We start from the raw sequence: 25,273 nt of genomic DNA, 5'->3' as shown, positions 1-25,273 counted from the left end.
GGATCCTTCTACCGCTCCAGAAGATATCTCACTACTGATGCAATTCTCTATCTATATAAAAGCCAAGTACGTCCAAGGATAGAGTACTGCTGCCATATCTGGGCAGGAGCTGCTAAAAACAGCCTATCCTGCCTTGACAGAGTACAAAATAGACTTTGTGACTTAGTGGGGGATGCCCTTTTCTCTTCCCGGCAACCTCTCTCCCACAGAAGAGATGTTGCGAACCTGTCTTTGTTTTATCGGTATTTCCATGGCAAGTGCTCGTCTGAGCTCCAATCTCTCGTCCCCCCCTCACCAACCTTTCACGATAAACACCCATCTAGCTGAAACCACTGTCAATAATTTTCCCCACTCTTTATCTGTGCCTAACTCAAAACGTAGATTCCATGAACAAAGCTTCTTTCTTAGAAGTGCATGCCTGTGGAACTCTCTTCTGTTTGCCTGTTTCCCACCTGACTACAACTTGGATGTCTTCAAGTCCAACATAAACAAATTCCTGATAAACCGCCCCCTTAAGTAAGACATTATCAGATTTCCATTACTAATGATTACAACAATATTATCCCACTGATTACTGTACACGCAATAACCCTTATGCCCGAGTGGCTTCCGGGCCTTGATAAGTGGTGACTACCATGTAAAAAAACTTAATCCGTGCATTATCATACTCATTTAATCAACCATGAGCATAGTAGATAAAGTGCTTGTTAATAATAAGTTGTAAGTTAAACTCTTCTAGAGGTTGAAGGTACTATCCTCAGTGTGGCCAACACTCAAAATACAACTGCCAATTACTTAAGACTTCTACTTGGTCATGGCTGATAGAACGAGAGTATGCTACCTCCATAGATTAAATAAAGTTCCATTCAAAATCCGGTGCAGTTTGATAGATTCTCAGTTTGGCAAGATACATCTGAAAAAAGTTGGAAGATTACAGCAACCAAAACTTTGAGATGAGAATAATATTATATAATATTGTTTTATTGGAATCCTTTGAGATGAGTAATCTGTGTATTTATTTATTTGCGGACCGTTATTCTCATCTTCAGAGTTGTTTCATCACGTATCGGCCAACTATTCCTCTGGCCTTCGTCAGGTGATTAACCATGGCGGAATAAGAGTGCGGACTCTTGTAACAGTAATCACTGCCTTCCATAGTTGTTGTCTCAAAACGTTTTGGCCAACTAAACCTCTGGACTGCTTTGGGCAGGATTGAAACCGCTATCTTCAGACAATGCTCACCAGGAACCGTAGCGATTCAACATTTCTATCCACTGCACCACAGGTCTTAAAAAAGGCCAGAGGATGAAGTGGCCGCGTCACCTGGAGAAGGCCAGAGGATGAATTGGTCGAAACGTTGGAAAACAATAACTATGATGAGAATAACAGTTTGCAAATAAATAAGAATAATAGTCCGAATAATCGAAATAATTCTTACTTTATATTTTTCATTCCCAATTTTAATAAGTAAAATCGTTCAACTATACACTGTTGTTGTTCTTTCTCTCTAATAGCTGTCACTCAGTTCTATTTTAGCACTTTCCTTAAAAGAAAAATAAATAAAATCCTATCTCATCACGTGCAAGAATTAATTTCTTTTTGGTAATAAAACTCCCCACACACCACATCCCAAATTTCATCGTAATGACATCATTACTAAAAGATAGATTTAAGCCCCAAACGATTAACCAAATCGTCTTCATTATTTGACCTATACACATCTTCGGTAAGTTCGAAATATATTCTGTACTATGACCTAATCTCGTTCGACCCCCACAGGTTTAAGGTCACACGTATTTCGATAGATGATCGTTTCGGGCAGATTTAAACAATGTTAATCTGCTTAAAGTTTTCGGATTAAAATTACTGAGGATTATAGCTCAGTATCATGGCAAATGGATATATGACTCACCTCACTCCGTCACATAGGATGAGGTAATGCTTGGGAGAATGGTTTCATTAAAGGTAAGCTTTTGTTATTAAATTTATTAGCTAAGTTATTTGTTAGCCTGGGAGGATGGTCTCATGTCTAAATCATGTCAAGCATAGGGTAAAGTTTTCTGATTCTCCCGATCCAGGACACGTCATTTGAATCTTTTCATCGTTGATAACATATGTGACCCGTTACTACTGATGAATTATTACACGAGTCTGTCCACGTCAAGCACGTGCGTCATCATAGTATATGTGTGTCGAGGCGGCACGCCGTTGTAGCACACCTATGGTTATAACTGCAGCCACCATAGTATACCTACATCAAGGCCAAGCTGCCGTAGCATATCTATGGTCGAGGCTGCATGCCACCATACCATATCTACGGTCGTGGCCGCATGCCGTCGTACCATATCAGCCACCATGGCATACCTACATCAAGGCCTCAGCCACCATGGCATACCTACATCAAGGCCCCAGCCACCATGGCATACCTACATCAAGGCCTCAGCCACCATAGCATACCTACATCAAGGCCTCAGCCACCATAGCATACCTACATTAATGCCACACACCATTATAATATACTTATTTCAATATATCTCCACGGTAAACATACTACTGGCATTGTCTTCTTAATCTAAAGGCATTTGTTGTAATTCAAAAAGAAAAATCGTGTACAGTAGTCCATAACTTCTCGGCCGTTTTTTTTTTTTTTTTTGTGTTTTTTTTTTTTTTTTGAAACTCAAAAGTGTATGCACAGAAGCAAACTGTTTCTTCCTTTTTCTCTTAGGATGAGAGAGAGGAAGAAAGAGAGAGTGGAAGAAAGCGAGGGGATGGGGGGTGAAGTAAAAGAGTAATTCTTTTTTGTACAAAGCTTGTAAAGCAGCGCTTCAAGATGGTGGGTTATAATAATCAATAGAAATGCTGGCCAGTTTCATCCATTTGTGTTTAAGCTTCGACAAATTGTGGGCATGCTCCAAATGGAGGTGGGGGGAAGGAAGAGGAGAGAAAAGAGAAAGAGATTGGAGGGAGGGGGAGAAAGAAGAGGAGGGAGTAAAGAGAAGGAGGGGGGTAGAAATGATCTGATCCTCATATTGATCCACTTACGTTGTTATTTAGCAGCGTAACTCAACTTCGTACAAAGAAAAGATTTTGTTGAAATCACTTAACATCTCATTGACGAGGAAGACCTCTTATCAGGATTTATAGCAGACGGGCCAAAATCTTGTATATTTATACTTATATATATATATATATATATATATATATATATATATATATATATATATATATATATATACGAGCAAACAGTTAATAAAACATTAAAAAACACTTTGAAAAAGAATTAAAAACATATTTAATTTGAAAAGGAAACACTTGATAAGTGGATAGTCCTTAATCAGCGGAGTTTCGAAGAAATACTTTCCTTCTCATCATCATTGTTACTTGATAACAAAAAAGTGAAGCAGAGGGAATATGGTGAAGAAAAAGGTGATTACACGTGAATGGATAGTCTGGTGGAAGATAAATAATCCAGTGACGGTAAAATTCAAATATATAACTTCAAGAAAGTTAATTGAATTTCCATTTGCACAAGTAAAATCCAAGGAAATCTTATAATATACTAGCAATCGGTGCCCGGCGTTGCCCAGGTGTTTTGAAGTGTATGCTGAGGAAAAAAAAACGGTCAATTTTTTTAAATTTGACCCCTATTATGACCTCTTAACATTTATTGTTTACGGATCAAGTAAAGTTAATAAGTTAGATCCATGTCCAAGGAATCTATATATAAAATATCACGTGTTCAGATCTTAAATTGTAGGAGAAGTTTGGTAGAGTTCTCAAAGGTCTAATTGTTGAATATTGACCACTTAATCGCCAAATTTCTGTCGAAAACCTATCACATCGATTTTCCCAAATCTCAGTACCCTGTATATCAAATTTCGAATCTGTAGGCTTTAAATTGACAGAGTTTTAGCGTAGGGAAATGCACACAGACGCACACAGACACTATCACTTATACATATATATATAAACATAAACATCATATATATAAGGCTAATAGTACGCCATATATATAACAAAAGACCATTATTTACTGAAGTGAAAGGAAAACCCGGGGGAACTTTACCCAGAAATAAATCTATTTTTTTTTTGTGTGTAATGATAGTCTGGTACTTATACAGTTTAGTGACGACTTTAAAAAATGGAAATATAGAAAAAAAATTTTTATTGCACGTAACTGTTATAGACTGAAGTTCTCCGAAAAAAAATTTCACTTCATTTGATCAAGTAGTTTTTTTTTACAGCGAAAAACAATGATTTATCACGGCTACGTCAACGTGGCCATTTTGGAAATGTTATTGCAGGCCCAGGAATTCCCCAAGGGCAGGTAACTGCCGTACATAGCAGAATACCTCCATTTTAGGCCAATCTAGCCCCCCCCCCAGAATGAGATTTTTTTTTTTTTTTTTGCGAAGACAGATGCCATTTTTGGGGTGTTTTTTTTTTTTTTTAATTTGTAACAGAAGTAAATAAACGAAGTTTCGAAATTATCCATGCGTGTCCAACTGAGCATGTTTCGAAAATAATCTTGTATAAAAATTCTTCAATTCTTTGCATTCTTCAATTTCTTTGCATAATCAATAGTATTCTTATTTAAAAAAAAAAAAAACGCAAAAAAATTGCAGATTTAAAAAAAAAAAAAGAAAAAAACGTAAAAAAATTGCAGATGTGTTGTGCCGCCGCATCTCAATATGGCGAGAAAAAAAAGGCTAGATTGCGAAATTTGGCCTAAAATGGAGGTATCTGCTAGGTACATTTCCAAAATGGCCACGTTGACGTAGCCGTGATAAATCATTGTTTTTCGCTGTAAAAAAAAAAAACTACTTGATCAAATGAAGTGAAATTTTTTTTCGGAGAACTTCAGTCTATAACAGTTATGTACAATAAATTTTTTTTTCAATATTTCCATTTTTTAATGTCGTCACTAAACTGTATAAGTATCGATAGTCTTATCAACACCCCTTTTTTATATTTATTTAAAAAGAAAATACAACTTTATACAAATTCCCTAATAGTTTTTTTTCGGTTCTCTTATACGATGATCATCTTTATTTAACTATTACGTGTAATTATATTCATACCAGATATTCTATATGATTTATATTTGCGTAATATTTGCGTAGAAATGAAGAAAATCAAATTTACTGTGTATTTATCGTGTTGCCATAACAACGTGACGTACCCAAGGACGGTAGTGGACGTGAGTGTGTGTGCGTGTGTGCGCGTGTTTTCGTGCTGTATTGTTTCGTATCTTATCAACTTCTTCGAATCTATGTGTACAGTAATACAAACCCGTTTTTCGAGCTGAATAAATGTGTTACATTGAATGTAAACACGAAAAATATATCCAGTTTGGTAGAAAAGTAACTTATCTTGCCTTTGATAACATTTATTTGTTATATATTTGTTTTTTGACAACTTTTTCGAATCTATGTGTACAGTAATACAAACCCGAAATGAAAAGACCACGAGGGAACGCGCGTTTTACATAAAAATAAGTATTTTTAAATTTTATCTTTCTAGCTTTAAAAAAAGTTTTAAAATTTTATCAGCCGGCATAATTTATTTTTAAATATTGAAAAATTTCAGGAAAATTAATTTTTGCTAGATTTTCAAAACATTGTTTTCGTGTTGTGTACGTATCTGCGGCTAGCACCAGAATGGCGGCCGTGGATGTCGTAGGTTGGATTGTAAGATTGTGTAAGATTCGTATTTTTTTTAATTTCTAAATAACAAGTTAGAAAAAAATTAAACCCTTCCAAGATGGACAATAAATAAAGCCATGTGGCACACACATCTCTGTTTTTATAGATATATAGATAGATATATATATGTGTGCGTGTGTGTGTGTGCGTGTTCTTTATTTTTTTATTACCGTATGGAGAACCATTTCTGTAAGGTCTGACAAAGCTGTTGGATCGTAAACATGGTCACACATCCGAAACATATGTATCCAAAGACATAAAACGGTAATAAAAAAATAAAACACATATTTGCTCTGCAATAGTATTGAGCACTCTCTCCAGGTTTTTACTAATTACCAGTTTTACCAAATATATATATATATATATATATATATATATTTGTTTGTAATATACTGAATTTTACTGGTTTCATATAATTCAGTAAATTTTTCATATACTAATGAATTTTTAAGCCAAAAGGAGATGACTTAAAAAGTAAGCTACAAAATTATCATATTTCATAGTATAGTAATAATATACTGTATTAACAAAACCAAGACTTCAAAAAAGGAATTGGTAGCAATAAAAAGTGTATTTCATTGCAAGTTACAATTGTTTCAAAACCGGTTGGACAATTTCAAACATTATGGCGTTTGAACATTTTCACATAACCTGCCTTTCTTCAGACTTCTTGATTAAAAAAACACTTCAACAATAGAACATTATTTAAATAAATTTCCCTTAAAGGAGAAGAAGCATGCAAAAATATTTATCCTGGACGCATCTTTGTCAAGAGCTTATTATGAAATAAGCTATTTTTATTTATTTATTTTATTGTGGCAGGAGGTGCGCAACCTCCAACCACACCTCTCCGGAGTCAACATTGTTAAAATACCAGTGGCAAGCGAAGTGCATGTACAGGACGACTAGAAACTATGCTCGAGAAGTGTAAGCCATTTTGAGTTTCAGAACAGTTTCAGATGGTTTGTTGTTACACACAAGTCCTGGTAGGTGACTTGTTTGTAGTAGACAGTTCCACAGAACAAAATATTCTTACCGTGTCGAAACCCGGGAAAGAACATGTAAAATTTTTTTTTTTACTTACAAGAAGTGAACGGTTTAGAAAAAAAATAATACTCGCATGTACGTCTCCGTTTCTTTCCGTTTTTTTTTAATCCATTTTTTTTCAATCCCTCCACGTCCGCCTCCCCTTCCTCCTAAATCCCTCCATGTCAACCTCCCTTTTCTTCTAAATCCCTCCACATCCACCTCCCCTTCCTCCTAAATCCCTCCACATCCACCTCCCCTTCCTCCTAAATCCCTCCACATCCACCTCCCCTTCCTCCTAAATCCCTCCATATTCATCCTAACTCAAAATCTCCATCTCAAAATCTCTTGCAGAATCCAACTCCATCTTTCTTCTCATACTACACGTCCTTCTCTCTCCCATATTAGTTCTGATATCTTCAGATGGTTGGGGGCGGGCCGGAGAGGGAGGGTAGAGGTATTTCGCTACCCATTCCTGCACCCCACCCCACCCAACCTCACAAAACTCCAATGCTTTAATAACCACAAATGTGTTCAATCAGTTGATTCGCCTGGAGAGTTAGAGATTAGAGAGCGGGTGCTGAAGCAGAGTCCAAGAACAGCTGCTAGAATGTTAAATACCAGTGGCAAGTGAAGCGCATGTACAGGACGACTAGAAACAATGCTCTAGAGGTGTAAGCCATTTTGAGTTTCAGAACAGTTTCAGATGGTTTGCTGTTACACACATTGTCGGTCTTGATAATTTTTGCATGCCCAGAACCCATGATATCTTGCCAAGATCGGTCATTTTGAATTTTTTATTTCATCTGTTAATAACATCGGTTAACATTATGTCACAGTTTGATGTGATTAAAATGAATAATATTCTATACCGTAAATCTGAGAGTATCCTTTAGCAATGAAGGATTTAAACAGAGTTAAACAAGTCCTTTGTTATTTAAAAGAAACTAAGGAACAGCATTTAATATTTAGAAAAGCAACAAGTCCCCTAAAATTAGAAGCGTTTTCAGATTCAGATTGGGAAACCATGAAGATTGAAAATGTATATCTGAATATTGTTTTAGACTATCTTTAGACCTATTATTTCATGGAAATCTAAAAAGCAACAGATTGTATCTCTACATGTGAGGTGGAATTCATTGTGCTTACATATACTGCACAAGAAGTGCTATACCTAAAAACTATTCTAAAGACTATTTTAGAACCAGAATAAACTAAAACTCATATAGTAATTGTGATAATTAAGCCAGCATAGTCTTAGCGCAGAACACGGTAATATTCTTACCGTGTCGAAACCCGGGAAAGAACATGTGAAATTGCTCCAGAAAAGGTTTAATATTTATGAAGCAATGCTGGTTCCTGATTGGTTTGTAGCAGAACGTGAATTAATTTGATTCGTCAGTTCTTAGCAGCATCGTTTATAAATAGAATCGTCTGACTGTGTGGGATCATACCCCATTAAAAACTAAAATATTGCAACAAATGCCGAGATAAGCGGAGAGCACATATAGCGCCTTGAATTTCCAAATAGTCACCCATTTGGTACTAACCAGGTCCAACGTAGCTTAACTTTGGTGATCTGACAAGAACCGATGTGCCCACGCGATTTTGCTGCATAATAAATAAATAAATAAATATATATATATATATATATATATATATATATATATAGTAATTTATAAAATATATATGGCGATTAAGCTACACTGAATATTCTGCGTTTCATCCAACTATAGGATTCGTCAGGCTTATGCATAAGCCTGACGAATCCTATAGTTGGATGAAACGCAGAATATTCAGTGTAGCTTAATCGCCATATATATTTTATAAATTACTAACTAGCTCTACCTACGTATTGAGCACTTTTGAAGTAAATACTTAAAGTTTACGCATAAATCTATACTTTCGTATATTAAATTTATGCGAATAAATGAAGTAGGTATATATATATATATATATATATATATGAGAATGTGTGTGTGAGGACATTTCTCAACATATATACTCAGCAAATTTTTGATCATCATACTAGAAATTTGATATATAAGGTATTCAGACATGTGGAAAACTTTTTAATCTGTTTTCATTCAGAAGAAGGGGCTGCTAAATTAAAGAACTGTAACGTGGAGGTCATCAAATTTTTATCTGTTCGTCAACTGTCTCACGACTGCGTAGTGCGTATGCGCTAATCGTCCACATTATGTTAAGAATAAGAAGGTTTGAAAACATCTTGTGAAATTGTGTTCAGTGGAGCTAACGGTTATCGTATTTGACTCATCTTTAGGTTTTGGTTTCGATCTCAGCTCGAGTATTTGAAGCAAATTGTTTAGAAAAAACAATCCTCGCATGTACAGGTTTTAGTTTCTTTCCGTTTTTTTTTTTTTTTTTTTTTTTTTTTTTTAAAGAATGCAACATTACGCTTAATACCGGGCAACGCCGGGTACATTTGCTTATATCTATAAAAGTGATAAAGTGTGTGCGTTTGAGGACACTTCTCAACCCATATACTCAACAAATTTTTGATCTACAGACTTGAAATTTGTTAGGTAGGATATTCAGACATGTGGAAAACTTTTTAATCGGTTTTCATCTGTTAAGAATAAGTAGGTTTGAAAACACGTTTCAAAGTTGGCCTAATGGCTATCATAATCGACTCACTATCTTTAGGTTTCGATCTCAGCTCAAGTATTTTTTTTTTTTTTTTTTTTTTACTTACAAGAAATGAACTGTTTAGAAAAACATAATACTCCCATGTACAGGTCTTAGTTTCTTTTTGTTTTTTTGTTCTTTTTACTTCATTTTTTTTCTCAATCCCTCCACATCCAGCTCCCCTTCCTTCTAAATCCCTCTATATTCATCCTATCTCAATATCTGTCAAGCTGGTCTAATGGCTATCGTAATCGATTCACTGTCTAGGTTTTAGTTTCGATCTCAGCTCAAGTAGTTTTTTTTTTTTTTTTTTTTTTACTTACAAGAAGTGACCGGTTTAGAAAAAAAATAATACTCGCATGTACGTCTCCGTTTCTTTCCGTTTTTTTTTTTAATCCATTTTTTTTCAATCCCTCCACGTCCGCCTCCCCTTCCTCCTAAATCCCTCCATGTCAACCTCCCTTTTCTTCTAAATCCCTCCACATCCACCTCCCCTTCCTCCTAAATCCCTCCACATCCACCTCCCCTTCCTCCTAAATCCCTCCACATCCACCTCCCCTTCCTCCTAAATCCCTCCACATCCACCTCCCCTTCCTCCTAAATCCCTCCATATTCATCCTATCTCAAAATCTCCATCTCAAAATCTCTTGCAGAATCCAACTCCATCTTTCTTCTCATACTACACGTCCTTCTCTCTCCCATATTAGTTCTGATATCTTCAGATGGTTGGGGGGGGCAGGAGAGGGAGGGTAGAGGTATTTCGCTACCCATTCCTGCACCCCCCCCACCACCCGACCTCACAAAACTCCAATGCCTTGATAACCACAAATGTGTTCAATCAGTTGATTCGCCTGGAGAGTTAGAGATTAGAGAGCGGGTGCTGAAGCAGAGTCCAAGAACAGCTGCTAGAATATTTAATGAGGTGATAATTGGCCGCATAGGCGGCGGCGGCGGCGGAGGGGGGGGGGCGGTGCAATAATTATTTTTTTTAACGGTTATTACACTGACCTTTCGAGTGATTGATCATAGCTACTTTTCAATTTCTCTTAGAACGTAGAAAGCAATGTGTCCGCCATCAATAAAGGTGCGGCGTCGAAACCGGATTTTTATTTTCAGCTGATGAATCACTTTCTGCTATCCAATCGTGTTTGTTTGTATGTTTATCGAATAAAATAATAAGAAAATGCCGGTTGTTAGCATTAGTTTTTTTTTTTTTATTATGATTTTTTTTTTTTTAATTTATTATGACCCCCCTCCCCTTTCCTTCAAATTAAAAAAGAAAAAATTAAAATTGATTTATTTATATTCGTGACCCGGAGAGTCATAAAGACGAGCACTATTTGATTTGAAATAAATGAATATACGATGTTGAGGAGAGGTAGAGAGAGAGTGGGAGTAGAGGTGGAGATAGAGAGGGCGAGGCGTTGGAGAGAGAGAGGGAGAGGGCGAGGCGTTGGAGGGAGAGAGGGAGAGGGCGAGGCGTTGGAGGGAGAGGGCGAGGGGTTGGAGGGAGAGGGAGAGGGCGAGGGGTTGGAGGGAGAGGGAGAGGGCGAGGGGTTGGAGGGAGAGGGAGAGGGCGAGGGGTTGGAGAGAGACAGGGAGAGGGCGAGGGGTTGGAGAGAGACAGGGAGAGGGCGAGGGGTTGGAGAGAGACAGGGAGAGGGCGAGGGGTTGGAGAGAGACAGGGAGAGGGCGAGGGGTTGGAGAGAGACAGGGAGAGGGCGAGGGGTTGGAGAGAGACAGGGAGAGGGCGAGGGGTTGGAGAGAGACAGGGAGAGGGCGAGGGGTTGGAGAGAGACAGGGAGAGGGCGAGGGGTTGGAGAGAGACAGGGAGAGGGCGAGGGGTTGGAGAGAGACAGGGAGAGGGCGAGGGGTTGGAGAGAGACAGGGAGAGGGCGAGGGGTTGGAGAGAGACAGGGAGAGGGCGAGGGGTTGGAGAGAGACAGGGAGAGGGCGAGGGGTTGGAGAGAGACAGGGAGAGGGCGAGGCGTTGGAGAGAGACAGGGAGAGGGCGAGGCGTTGGAGAGAGACAGGGAGAGGGAGAGGCGTTGGAGAGAGACAGGGAGAGGCGTTGGAGAGAGACAGGGAGAGGGCGAAGCGTTGGAGAGAGACAGGGAGGGGGCGAGGCGTTGGAGAGAGACAGGGAGGGGGCGAGGCGTTGGAGAGAGACAGGGAGGGGGCGAGGCGTTGGAGAGAGACAGGGAGGGGGCGAGGCGTTGGAGAGAGACAGGGAGGGGGCGAGGCGTTGGAGAGAGACAGGGAGGGGGCGAGGCGTTGGAGAGAGACAGGGAGGGGGCGAGGCGTTGGAGAGAGACAGGGAGGGGGCGAGGCGTTGGAGAGAGACAGGGAGGGGGCGAGGCGTTGGAGAGAGACAGGGAGGGGGCGAGGCGTTGGAGAGAGACAGGGAGGGGGCGAGGCGTTGGAGAGAGACAGGGAGGGGGCGAGGCGTTGGAGAGAGACAGGGAGGGGGCGAGGCGTTGGAGAGAGACAGGGAGGGGGCGAGGCGTTGGAGAGAGAGAGGGAGAGGGCGAGGCGTTGGAGAGAGAGAGAGAGGGAGAGGGGTTGGAGGGAGAGGGAGTGGGGTTGGAGGGAGAGGGAGAGAGAGAGGGAGAGAGGGGTTGGAGAGAGAGAGAGAGAGGGAGAGGGGTTGGAGAGAGAGAGAGGGAGAGGGGTTGGAGAGAGATGGAGAGGGGTTAGAGGGAGATGGAGAGGGCGAGGGGTTGGAGGGAGAGGGCAAGGGGTTGGAGGGAGAGGGAGAGGGTTGGAGGGAGTGGGGTTGGAGGGAGTGGGGTTGGAGGGAGTGGGGTTGGAGAGAGAGAGGAGAGGGGTTGGAGGGAGAGGAAAGGGGTTGGAGGGAGAGGAGAGGGGTTGGAGGGAGAGGAGAGGGGTTGGAGGGAGAGGGAGAGGGTTGGAGAGAGAGGGGTTGGAGAGAGAGGGGTCGGAGAGAGAGGGGTCGGAGAGAGAGGGGTCGGAGAGAGAGGGGTCGGAGAGAGAGGGGTCGGAGAGAGAGGGGTCGGAGAGAGAGGGGTCGGAGAGAGAGGGGTCGGAGAGAGAGGGAGAGGGGTCGGAGAGAGAGGGAGAGGGGTCGGAGAGAGAGGGAGAGGGGTCGGAGAGAGAGGGCGAGGGGTTGGAGAGAGAGGGTGATGATGAACGGATTGCGATGACGTAAAAAGTATTTTACAAAAAAATTAAAACGAACAAAACTTTATACTTTTTCGTAACTTCCTATTTCTGAAATAATTTTATAAACAATTGAAACTACCTACACATTGTCATACACATTGGTTGTCCCAAAAGTTTGTAAACACTTGCGAAAAATTGAATTACACCTTCGTCGAGCACTCATTGGCTGATGAGCTGAGAGTTGGCACCAATACTTGAAGCAACTTGATCTTGTTCAAAAAGCTGCACCAAGATGTTGCATGAAAGGGCTGTTCTCTTTTTATCTAGTATGTCTACTTACTTACATAAGTGAAAATGATATTAGGATAAGGTTAGAATCGAACCCTGTACGCAAGTGTTAAAGATAATGGAAAATGGAATGTTAGAAATTCAGTCCATTGTTAATTAGAAATAGTAAAATATTGTTAATTCTATTAGAAATAGTTAAATATTGTTAATGTCGGAAAAAGAGTCGATTTTCCATTCTGTAGAAATCTGGATATTAAATATGTCAGTTAAAAGAATGCACAATGCGAATTAAAAATTATTTTTTTAAAAATAGGTTAGAATTAGAATTGAGGATTCTTTTTTTTTTTTTTTGCCAAAAGTGTATTTGGAGATATACTAGATAAGTGAAAATGATATTAGGATAAGGTTAGAATCGAACCCTGTAAGCAAGTGTTAAAGATAATGGAAAATGGAATGTTAGAAATTCAGTCCATTGTTAATTCTATTAGAAATAGTTAAATATTGTTAATTCTATTAGAAATAGTTAAATATTGTTAATTCTATTAGAAATAGTTAAATATTGTTAATGTCGGAAAAAGAGTCGATTGTCCATTCTTTAGAAATCTGGATATTAAATATGTCAGTTAAAAGAATGCACAATGCGAATTAAAATTTATTTTTTTAAAAATAGGTTCGATATTAAACAATTAGACTTGAGGAGTCTTTGTTTGCCAAAAGTGTGTTTAGTAAAACATTCGTAAATCCACGTGATATAGTCACGTTGGAAAACACACTTCTGACGTCATAAACAAAGGAGTTTCCTCAATATAGGAATCAAGGGTTCGAAGTTAGAGTTAAAAAGTCAGTTGGAGAGGTGAGCTCTTTAGAAGCGAAGGGAGGAAAATAGACCATGTAAATCAAAGTTTGAATTCCTGACGTCACCGATCAGTCAATTGAATAATAAAGAAACCATCTATGTTTGTAACTGTTTGTCTCGTATCGTCATTCGTTACAACAAAAAGGTAAATGTGTTTTTTACTATCATCTTGTAACGAACTCTTGTGTAACCCCTTCGAAGTATTACGTGCCTCCTCCATCACAAGTAATGTCTCCCCCTCCTCTAATATGTGTTATAAGAACCGTTATAAATATCCTCTAAGAATTTTCATCACCATCGTCATTCATGTATTATTATACACCCCGTTATACATGTACCCGTTATGTCCCCAATATGTACCCCTATGAAACAAAGATCCGCACAAACACACTGAAGCACAAGACAAGTTGACATTTGCCGTCAATTGCTTAGCAATCCATTGAACGAGTGATTTTGGAAGCACATCGTGACATCGGATGAGAAATGGATCTATCTGGTCGAGCACAATTGAGATAAGCAATCGGTTGAGAAAGGACAAGGGACACAAGATCGATTTGGCAAGAAAGTCAGGTTGCGTGTTTGGTGGAACTTTGAAGGAATTGTGCATTCGAGTTGGTTTCGAATGGTCGTGCCATCAGTGCCAAACTCTACTGCAAGCAACTGAAGCGGATCTACGAAAAGTTGAAGCAAATGTACCAGATCCTGATCAACTTAAAGTGCGCTTCGATGCAACAGGACAATACCAAGCTACACATCACCAGGAAAACCAAAGACAAGTCTGAAGAGCTGGACGGCATTGAGGTTCTGCCACATCGAGCTTGTAGTTCTGACTGTGCTCCACCTGATTACAGATTTTTCTGCTTCCGCTGAAGGACTGCTGATTCAACAGGGATCTACATTGCGAGTGAAACAGTCGCATTTGTGAGTAATTTTTCAAAATGGCGACTAGAAACAATGAAACTTATCTTTTGACGATTGTATTTCTTTCACTGACAATCTTCCAAAGCTCACTACTAAGTGAAAAATATCTTTTCAACTTTTTATTTTTTTTTTTAAATAAAACGAACAAAGTTAAATTATTTAAACAATAAAAGTTTAATAGAAATAAAAAAAAAAAAAAAAAAAAAAAAAGTATATTGATACTTTTTTTTTTTTTTTTTTTTTTAAACGTAGGTTGTTTAAAAAAATCATCTGAGGAAATTAGCATGTTTATACCTTCAGGTATCAACATAAAATTTGTTGTATATTTAGAATTACACTTATTAAAAAAATACAAAACGAACTTTATTATGTACATAATCGTCACAGAACGAAAATGTCATATTCCAAAAATCATATGGGTTTAGCTAGTAACTTTTCTATTTGGCTAGTAAATGAAAAGATTTAGTTGTCAAAGGTCAACTAAAGATAAATTTGTCCGTAGAACCCTGATATGTGTATTTTCGTATCTCCTCCCCTGCTTTGTAGAAATTGTGCTTTGTAGAAATTGTGCAGTGCTTTCTACATTAATCTGTACAATTTATTGTAATAACATTCTCTTTTAAATAACCTAATTTATAAAACTCACTATGTCCGTCTGTCTCCATATTTTCAAACTCTATCTCTTCCAAAACGAAAAGTCACAGAGTGGCACTAGGGGCCCTCAAATGATTGGATTTTTTATAGACAGTTCTTTTATAGGTCTTTAGCCAGTTAAAATAGTTTTCAAGGGGTCAAAAACGGGTCAAAATATTTTAAAAAAAAAAAAAAAAAAAAAAAAAAAAAAAAATACAAAAAAATATTTTATTATGTACATAATCGTCACAGTACGAAGATGTCAAATTCCGAAAATCATGTGGGTTTGCTAGTGACTTTCCTATTTGGCTAGTAAATGAAAATATTTATTTGTCAAAGGTCACCTAAAGATAAATTTGTCCATAGAGCCGCGTTTAATGAAGTCAAGGAAATGTTTCAAGAATTCTTTGATTCGAAGTTGGTTGAATGATACTTTGACTAGAGCTTTCAGTTTGGTGGCACAAAGTTTTGGAAAATGATGACCTTTATTTTGCGGATTAATTTTTTTTTTTTTTTTTTTTTTTTTTTACAAATGTTTATGAACTTTTGGGATGACCCAATAGGAAGCAGAGGGTAACACTGATGCTCTCGATGAGGTTACACAAGGATTCTTGTTGAGCTTTTCAAGGTGGGTCAATTCCCCATCATTAATTAAAAAAGAGAGTGAGGCAGTAAAAGGAATTTAAAGACCAACCTGTTCAAAGAACTCCTCCATAAAACCACCTCCGCTATCCACTTGGACAGCCACTTCCTCGGCATCCTCCTCATCACTTACAGCCTGAAATGATAAAAAAAACAAAGTTTAAAATAGAAAAACTGACAAACTATTGAAATATTTTTGCTTTTTTCGGGTATATTAAATGCTGTAATGTCAGGGTTCTACACTGCGAGTGAAACAGTCACATTCGCAAATGATTTTTCAAAGTGGCGACTAATGTTGGGACGATTCCTAAATTTTTTCCGATTCCAGGAAAATGCTGATTAATGATTCCGATACCAATTACGATTCCCGTGGAATTGTTTTTTTGAAATATACCATTATATAATCGAAAGTTTTTGTGTAGCAAAAAAATTTGGTACAGCGAAAAAGTGGAAATATAATTAAGGGAAATTTTCGAAATTTGCTTTATTTTAGGGTACATTAAATGCTGTAATGTCAGGGCTCTATATTGTGAGTGAAATAGTTGCATTTGCGAGTGATTTTAATATCGTCAAACTCAAATATCAGTTGACGAGCAACAAAATTTGATGAACGGCATTATCATTATTTTTTTCTGCGAGTTAGTCCACCAGGCAAATTATCACTCATAATACATAATAATCAATAGAGGATTGATTCTATAATAATACATATGACATCTGCATAAATTAAAATATCATGTTTAAGTGTATTGTAAGACCGGGCAACGCTGGCTAACGGGTCCTGCTAGTATATAATAATCAATAGAGGATTGATTCTATAATAATACATACGCAATCTGCATAAATTAAAATATCATGTTTAAGTGTATTGTAAGACCGGGCAACGCTGGCTAACGGGTCCTGCTAGTATATAATAATCAATAGAGGATTGATTCTATAATAATACATACGCAATCTGCATAAATTAAAATATCATGTTTAAGTGTATTGTAAGACCGGGCAACGCTGGCTAACGGGTCCTGCTAGTATATAATAATCAATAGAGGATTGATTCTATAATAATACATACGCAATCTGCATAAATTAAAATATCATGTTTAAGTGTATTGTAAGACCGGGCAACGCTGGCTAACGGGTCCTGCTAGTATATAATAATCAATAGAGGATTGATTCTATAATAATACATACGCAATCTGCATAAATTAAAATATCATGTTTAAGTGTATTGTAAGACCGGGCAATGCTGGCTAACGGGTCCTGCTAGTATATAATAATCAATAGAGAATTGATTCTATAATAATACATATGCAATGTGCCTGAATTAAAATATCATGCGTATTGTAAGACCGGGCAACGCATATCGCACTGGTGTAACGTAAAATACTCCCCTGCAAAAATTATTTTTTATCTATAAGTGAACAAAGACTACTTTTAATATGGTCAAATCCAGCTATCAAGCCCAAATATCAGCTGACGTGGTATTGTTAAACAGACGAAATTTGATGAACGCCATTATCATTTTTTTTCTGCGAGTTGGTCCGCCGGGCAAATTATCACTCGTAATATATATTCCATAGAGGATTGATTCTATAATAGTACAATCTGCATAAATTAGAATATCACGCGTATTGCACGACCGGGCAACGCATGTTGCACGACCGGGCTACGCATGTTGCACGACCGGGCAACGCATGTTGCACGACCGGGCTACGCATGTTGCACGACCGGGCTACGCATGTTGCACGACCGGGCTACGCATGTTGCACGACCGGGCTACGCATGTTGCACGACCGGGCTACGCATGTTGCACGACCGGGCTACGCATGTTGCACGACCGGGCTACGCATATTGCACGACCGGGCTACGAATATTGCACGACCGGGCTACGCATATTGTACGACCAGGCAATGCCAGGCATTAAGCTAGTTAATAACGAACATAAAATAAAAATTTACAAAAACACTTTTTTATTTTATTTATCTTGACATTTTCTCCAATCTTGTTTTTTTACAAATCGGTAAACCGTCGGATTACGAGAACATGCAGTTGGATACTGTGCTGCTTTTCCTTCCTAATAAACTCTTAATAGCACAGGTGCCTACGGAGGCGGAGATCCATTGTCTTTTGAAGTAGAAGGATGGTCTCTCTGAGCAATCAAGCATTTAACTTGAGTGTAACCTTTCATTTCCAAACATTTCAATTACATCATCAAAAATCATTGCAGACAGCAAATATATCCATTACCTTTGTGATATGGACCCGAGATTGGGATCACGAAACATGGAACACAGAGTAGGTGTAAGCAAGATTACATTAACCGAAAAGGTTACAAGGATAGGATAAAGGGTAAGCGGAGCTTACTATCCAGTAGTGTCCAATATGGGTAATCGTACGTGTTGCGCACTATTAGTTTTATGTGGCGGCCCTTTGGCTATGATCACAGTGTAGTATATGTTGTGGTGGGCAGTGCCAAGGGTCAGAACAATTATTATGATCAACTAGCAGGGGTGCCCGGCGTTGCTCGGGTGTTTGGAGGTGTATGCTGTGCAAAAAAAGCAAAAAAAAACAAAAAAAATGGTTAATTTTTTAAAACTTTGACCCCTATTATGACCCCTTAAAATTTATAGTTTCGGGCTCAAATCACTTTATTAAGTTAGATCCAGGTTCAAGGAACCTATATCTAAAATTTCAAGTGTCTAGACCCAAAATTGTCGGAGGAGTTTGGTAGAGTTCTTAAAGGTCAAATCGTTGAAATTTGACCCCTTAACAGCCAAATTTCTGGCTGACAACCGTCACATCGATTTTCCCAAATCTCAGTACCCGGTATTTCAAATTTCGAGTCTATAGACTAAAAATTGACAGAGTTATTGCGTAGGGAAATGTAGACAGTTCACTTTTATAGATATATAGATTGTTAAATTATTTAGATTAAAAAAGACATTCAGAATATGTTAAATATGTTAAAATATTTAACTAAGGAAACTCGGCTCAAGAAAAAAACGTTATGAATAGAAGAAAAGCGTGAACGAAGTTAGTTTGGAATTTGGTTTAGTAAACAATGTGTTTTTTTTTGTGATAAAGATTGTCCATTCTGGCTGACGTAACTTTTTTTTTTTTCTTTTTTTTTTACATAGGAGTCACCACTTATCAAGGCCCGGAGGCCATTCGAGGATAAGGGTTAATGAGTGTACAGTAGTCAATGAGATAATATCATAGTAACCGTTAGGAGTGGAAATTCGATAAATTGGATTACTTAAGGGGACAGCTCATCAAGAATTTGTTTATGTTGGACTTGATTACGACCAAATTGGAAAGCAGGAAAACGGAAGAGGGTTCCACAGGCATGTAGTTCTAAAAAGCTTTGTTCATGGAATCTACGTTTAGGTTTAGGCACAGATAAAGAGTGAGGGGGGGGGGATTATTGATAGTGGTCTTAGCTAGGCGAGTGTTTTTCGTGAAAGTTTGGTGAGGTGGGACCATAGATTAGAGCTCAGATGAACACTTGAACGATAAAGCAGAGACAGGCTCGCAATGTCTCTTCTGTGGGAAAGAGGTTGCAGGGAAGAGAAAGGGCATCCTCCCACTAGATTTAGAAGTCTATTTTGAACTCTGTCAAGGCAGGATAAAACTTTCTAGCAGCTCCTTCCCAGATCTGGCAACAGTACTCCATCTTTGGGCGTACATAGCTCTTATATAGGTAGAGAATTGCATCAGCAGTGAGATATCTACTGGATCGGTAGAATATTTCTGTAATATACTTAAACGGCATATTAGAGTTGATTTCTATTTGTTGGTGTTGTTCGAGGGTTTTTTTTTTTTTTTTTTTTTTTTACACGGTGGTCACCACTTATCAAGGCCCGGAAGCCACTCAGGGATAAGGGTTATTGCAAGTACATTACGTTAGTGTGGAGATTTAATGAAGTGTTTACTTAAGAGGGCGGTTCATTAGGAATTTGTTAACGTTGGACTTGAAGACATCCAAGTTGTAGTCAGGTGGGAAGCAGGCAGACGGAACAGAGTTCCACAGGCATGTAGTTCTAAGAAAGAAGCTTTGTTCATGGAATCCACGTTTTGATTTAGGCACAGATATAGAGTGGGGGAAATTTTTCACAGTGGATTCAGCTAGACGGGTGTTTTTCGTGAAAGATTGGCGAGGGGGGACCAGGGATTGGAGTTCAGACGAGCACCTGCTATGAAAATAACGATAAAACAAGGATAGGCTCGCAACGTCTCTTCTGTGGGAGAGGGGTTGCAGGGTAGAGAAAAGGGCATCCCCCACTAAACCACGAAGTCTATTTTGTACTCTGTCAAGGCAGGATAGGCTGTTTTTGGCAGCTCCTGCCCAGATATGGCCACAGTATTCCATCCTTGGACGTACTTGGCTTTTATATAGATAGAGAATTGCATCAGTAGTGGGATATCTTCTGGAGCGGTAGAAGGATCCCACCATCATTCAGAAAAAAGGGCTGCCAAGGGGTCAAAACTGTTTCATGAGGTTTGAAAACACTTTCTAAAGAACGTGTCAAGTTGATATAATGGTTATCGTACTTGACTCACTGTCTTTAGTTTGGGGTTCAATCTCAGCTCGAGTATTTTTTTTTTTTGACTTACAAGGAGTGAACTATTTTAGAAAAAAAAATATATTACTTGCAAGCACATGTCTCAATTTCTTTCTGTTTTTTTTAAAGGGATTTAATGTTATCTTTAATGCCTGGGTACATATTCTAATATTAAAAAAAAAAAAAAATTGACACATCCAATGTATGTCAGTTGGGCTCTGGGTGTGTGTGTGTGTGTGTGTGTGTGTGTAACACTATCATGGGAAATGAGTCTAACTGTTAACATCCATATCTTAGTCTTTCTGTTAAGGCCGAGTTCATCAGTTGACGTCAGTTCATCTCAACATCCTGAAGACTTCTCAGTCTGGTTCAAGCCACAACCTGCCCTCAACTGTGTCTAACCTGCAACTGCCCTTAACTAACTGTTGACAACTGTCGCAAACCCAAGACTGTCCTCAATATTTCCTAACTGTAGCAAAATTCATTATCACATTACAGTGATCGTGATGTAATCATAAAGTAACTCTTTTTTTGCAGACTGTTATCTTCATCTTCAAACTTATTGCTGAATCACGTAAGATTCAGCTTTTAACACTGCTTTCGTCACCGCAACACAATTTTTTTATTTTAGCATAGATTTTCTAAAAAAAAAAGTTAACTACACACCTACATGAAAAGATTATAAAAAGTTTGAGAGAGAGAGAGAGAGATAAGGCAATTTCTGGACTTCAAACTGGAAAACTTGTTTACGTCTGACCTCTGGATGCGATGCAGTGATAAGCAGAGATACAGAGATTCTAAACCTGACCACTTCAGATGCAAGGCCAGAGTTTTAACCATCAAGTCACTCCTTGGCTTCCCATCTAAGGAGGAAAAAGGTCAAAGATCATCCTTGAATTCGATCATATTTACGAAAACAAATCAAGTATTTTGCGGCGATCTTTAACACGCATGTACTAAGATTGACACGACATGCCTTCGCTAACGTTGAGTTACATCATCTTCAATTCCTTATTCTTTACCTACTTTGATTCTTTTTACGTCACATGTCACAAAACTAACATGGCCGAAATCATTTTTTCGCTGAATAATGGAAATACATTAAGCAATAAGCTAACCCCTTCACAAAGGGATAAGGTAAAGCCTGGGAAACCTCTTAGAACTGCACAGGGCCAAGGTCATACTTCAACAGGTAACAAGTCATCTCATAAGAAAAAAAAATAAAGAAAAAAAAAGCTACTTTTTCCCCCCCTCAAGCAATCCAAACTAAGAGCCAACTCCACATTCCCCACAGCCTTCAAATGGGGCTCACCAATCAAAGCCTTTTATGGTTATACCCAGAAGCTTTAAATAGACATTAGGTTTACCCATAGATCATTTGCAGCATAGGATAAAATTTGTTGGTTGTGCACAAGCAACAGTAGGGGTCAAACCTACTGAACTCACACAGCCAACTTATGACCTTTGTTTTGATCCCATAGACTAGGACACTAATATCCTGTGAAACCTCTCTCTCATACATATATATATATATATATATATATATACACACACACACACATGTATATATATATATATAAATAATGGAAATAGTATTCCGACAAAATAGAGAAATAAAAAGGAACAAACCGTATTATGTGTTCATCAACGTTTCGTCTTTATTTCGAGACTTCCTCTGGATGAATGGGATTAAGAAACAAAAAATACCAGTACAAAATATTTGAAAATGTTTCACGTGCAAAGTGTGATGCAGTTCTATTTCAGAAAAAGACGTTGGAAATTCAAAAATTTAACCCCCCCCTCCTTTTTGAATTTCCAACGTCTTTTTCCGTTTTTCTGAAATAGAACTGCATCACACTGTGCACGTGAAACATTTTCAAATATTTTGTACTGGTATTTTTTGTTTCTTAATCTCATTCATCCAGAGGAAGTCTCGAAATAAAGACGAAACGTTGATGAACACATAATACGGTTTGTTCCTTTTTATTTCTCTCTCTCTCTCTATATATATATATATATATATATATATATATAGAGAGAGAGAGAGAGAGAGAGAGAGAGAGATAGAATATCACGTTTTATTTTTTATTACCATATCTTTCTGTTCAGTTACATTGTTTCAGCTACCCGGCCGTTTTTTTTGGGCCGTCTGTAGCTTCCTCAGACTTTTACAGAAATGTTCGTTATGATGAGATAAAAGAGTGAATGATGTCAAGGGAGGGGTGCGAGAAGAGCGGAAAAAAAAGAGAGGAAGGGAACAAGGGGGAAAGGTGGGAGGGGGGTGCTTGGTATGTCGGTAATGTTTTAGTTTTGGAGTTTAAGGACCTTGTGGGGGAGGGTCTGGGAAGCTCATTTCTGGTGTGGCTGAGGGCATAGGGATACATGGAGGGGGAAGGGGAATGTGTGGGGGTAGGAGGAGAGGGTTACTTTAAAATTTGAGTCTTAATGTTAAAGTTTTTGGCATCTCGTCTCGTTGGTGAGATGATTTCTTGATAAGTATTTCTTGACCTGTTGGGTGTTCGCTTAGGTTCGGAGACGGGGGGGGTATGATTCGGTTTATTTATTTGGTTTTTATTTGTTGTTAATTGTTTGGAGAGGGTTAGCTAGCGGCCCTTGCGCTGCTCGAGTACACATATATATACTTAAAGAAACGTTCACATGTACACACACACACATATATATATATGTTGAATGTGAAAACTAGTGGCTACACATATGCAAATATGTTTCAGTGACCACCCTGCTAGGGAAAATCACATCAAGCCAAGAATATCTCCCCTAGTAGGGTGGTCACTGAAACATATTTGCATATGTGTAGCCACTAGTTTTCATATTCAACATATTCTTATTGCTCTGTTTAAACATTGAGCACTCTTTGGTAGACACTGTTTTTTTTTTTTGTTTAAAAACTAAACAATACTACCAATAATATAATTATATATATATATATATATATATATATATATATTTCACAACTGAACCGCTTTGCAAGTTTGCATTCAAATTATAGAAAATTTTAAGTCTGAAGAGAAAAATTTTTGTTTATCAGTGCTCTTCGAAGTGTTATCATAGTTCTGTCGTCAGTGTAGATAACAAATTATCCAGATACAGTTCGGAAGATCAGGAAGAGAATAGGGCCCAGGATGGATCCTTGATGTATGCCAGCATTTCCCTTATGATGACTCTAGCTATGTATGTATGTCCAAAGAAATTGTATGAACGAAGAAGCAGTGGGGAGGGGGAAAGAGAGGGGTATATGTTATGATACACTTTTGCCCTGAGCAATGCTGGGTAGCCCTGCTAGTCTATATATCTATAAAAGTGAGAATGTGTGTGTTTGTGTGTGGACACTGTTTAATCTATCGTATATACTCGTGTATAAGTAGAATTTCTGGACTGGTTGTTTTTGTTTTACGGCATATCAACCCTTTTCAGGTTATTTAATGCCGAATCTAGTGATTTTGAAGAAAAACTTCTTTAATAGAATATTTTTTTAATGTTTAAATTTCAACAATATTTCTCACGATTAACGGTAGCCGACTCGACTGGGTCCTTGCTAATGGTGTCAGAGTTGGATTTGTTGCCGGGTTCGAATCTTTCGACCGGTGCTAATCGTGACACACTGCACTGATGATTCCTGAAAGGATGAAACACTAGTGTCTGGAGGTATTTTGTTTGTGTATATATATATATATATATATATATATATATATATATATATGAAACACTAGTGTCTGTAGGCATTTAATAATCATTAACCAAGTGTGTATATATATATATATATATATATATATAAACTTCTTTAATATATATATATATATATATACACACACACAAACACATATGTATGTATATATATATATATATAATTATGTTATCAAAGAGTAAATCGTTAACAAAGCAAAACTTATCAATATAAGAAAAGCTCAACACTATTAAGAGGAGCAAGCAATAAAATTAAAATGAAAGATGAGGAATAAAAGTTATATATAAATTTATTACATCACCAGAACTATAAGGAAAAGTAAAGAGGGAAATCAAGAAAAAAAACGTTAGGCCATGTTATTTCGAAGCCAATTTTATTTCTTTTTATTTTTGAACTTTTTTGGTTGTTGGTTGGTTGTTTTTGTTTTACGGCATATCAACCCTTTTCAGGTTATTTAATGCTGAATCCAGTGATTTTGAAAAAAGATTTTTTAATAGAATATATTTGTTGTTTTCAAGTCGGTTTCTATTTAATCCATAGTTGGGACCCTAACAGGTACTACCAGTCCAGGTCAGAGTGGACCTGGGAGCAATGGCAATTAAAGGGTGACTCCACACTCCCCAAAGCCCGCAAACTGGGACCTCACCATCGGATATAGTTTAAGGTCTTATCATTTGCAGATGCTGGGAAACAATTTATAATATGTCTTACAAAAAAGAAAACACCAAAAAGGAAATTATCTGTGCAATAAAGAGCCATGAGATGGACCATTTAACTTGTCTAGAATGTATAGACGACTTATACACAATTTAATGACAACAGAAAAACGAACACGTGAAAAATGGCTTAAATAAGCCTGTTTCGATATTGAAATTAAAAAAAAATCGGTGGGTATCCGGGTGTTTTTGGGTGTCGCTAAGAATAAGCGAAGTAAAAAAAAAAAAAAAAAACAGAAAAACGAATGTTACGTGAAAAATGGCTTAAATAACACTGGTTCAATATTTAAATTTAAAAAATTCAAAAAAAAAAAATAAAAATAAAGACATCTCACACCACGATTCGAACCCAAAACGTTTAGATAATGAACCAATGCACTAACCAACTGAGCTAACACGACGTACATGAAATTTAGTCAGTTCTTCAACTATTTAAAGTAAATCAGGTC

The 25,273-nt window shown here is 37.9% G+C and overlaps 1 protein-coding gene across 1 annotated transcript in view; it reads right to left on the bottom strand.

Moving 5' to 3' along the window:
* Positions 1–25,273, bottom strand: part of LOC145270567 (syntaxin-like) — a 619,650-nt gene that overhangs the window by 482,098 nt on the left and 112,279 nt on the right. Inside the window, exon 2 of the mRNA XM_080126202.1 lies at positions 15,896–15,979. Within this exon, the coding sequence (XP_079982328.1) occupies positions 15,896–15,979 (84 nt within the window). The remainder of the gene's footprint in view (positions 1–15,895; positions 15,980–25,273) is intronic.

Source organism: Euprymna scolopes, chromosome 46 (genome assembly GCF_053919585.1).
Source record: "Euprymna scolopes isolate OS-2025 chromosome 46, ASM5391958v1, whole genome shotgun sequence".
NCBI lineage: Eukaryota > Metazoa > Mollusca > Cephalopoda > Sepiida > Sepiolidae > Euprymna > Euprymna scolopes.
This window is presented reverse-complemented; position numbering and strand designations above follow the sequence as displayed.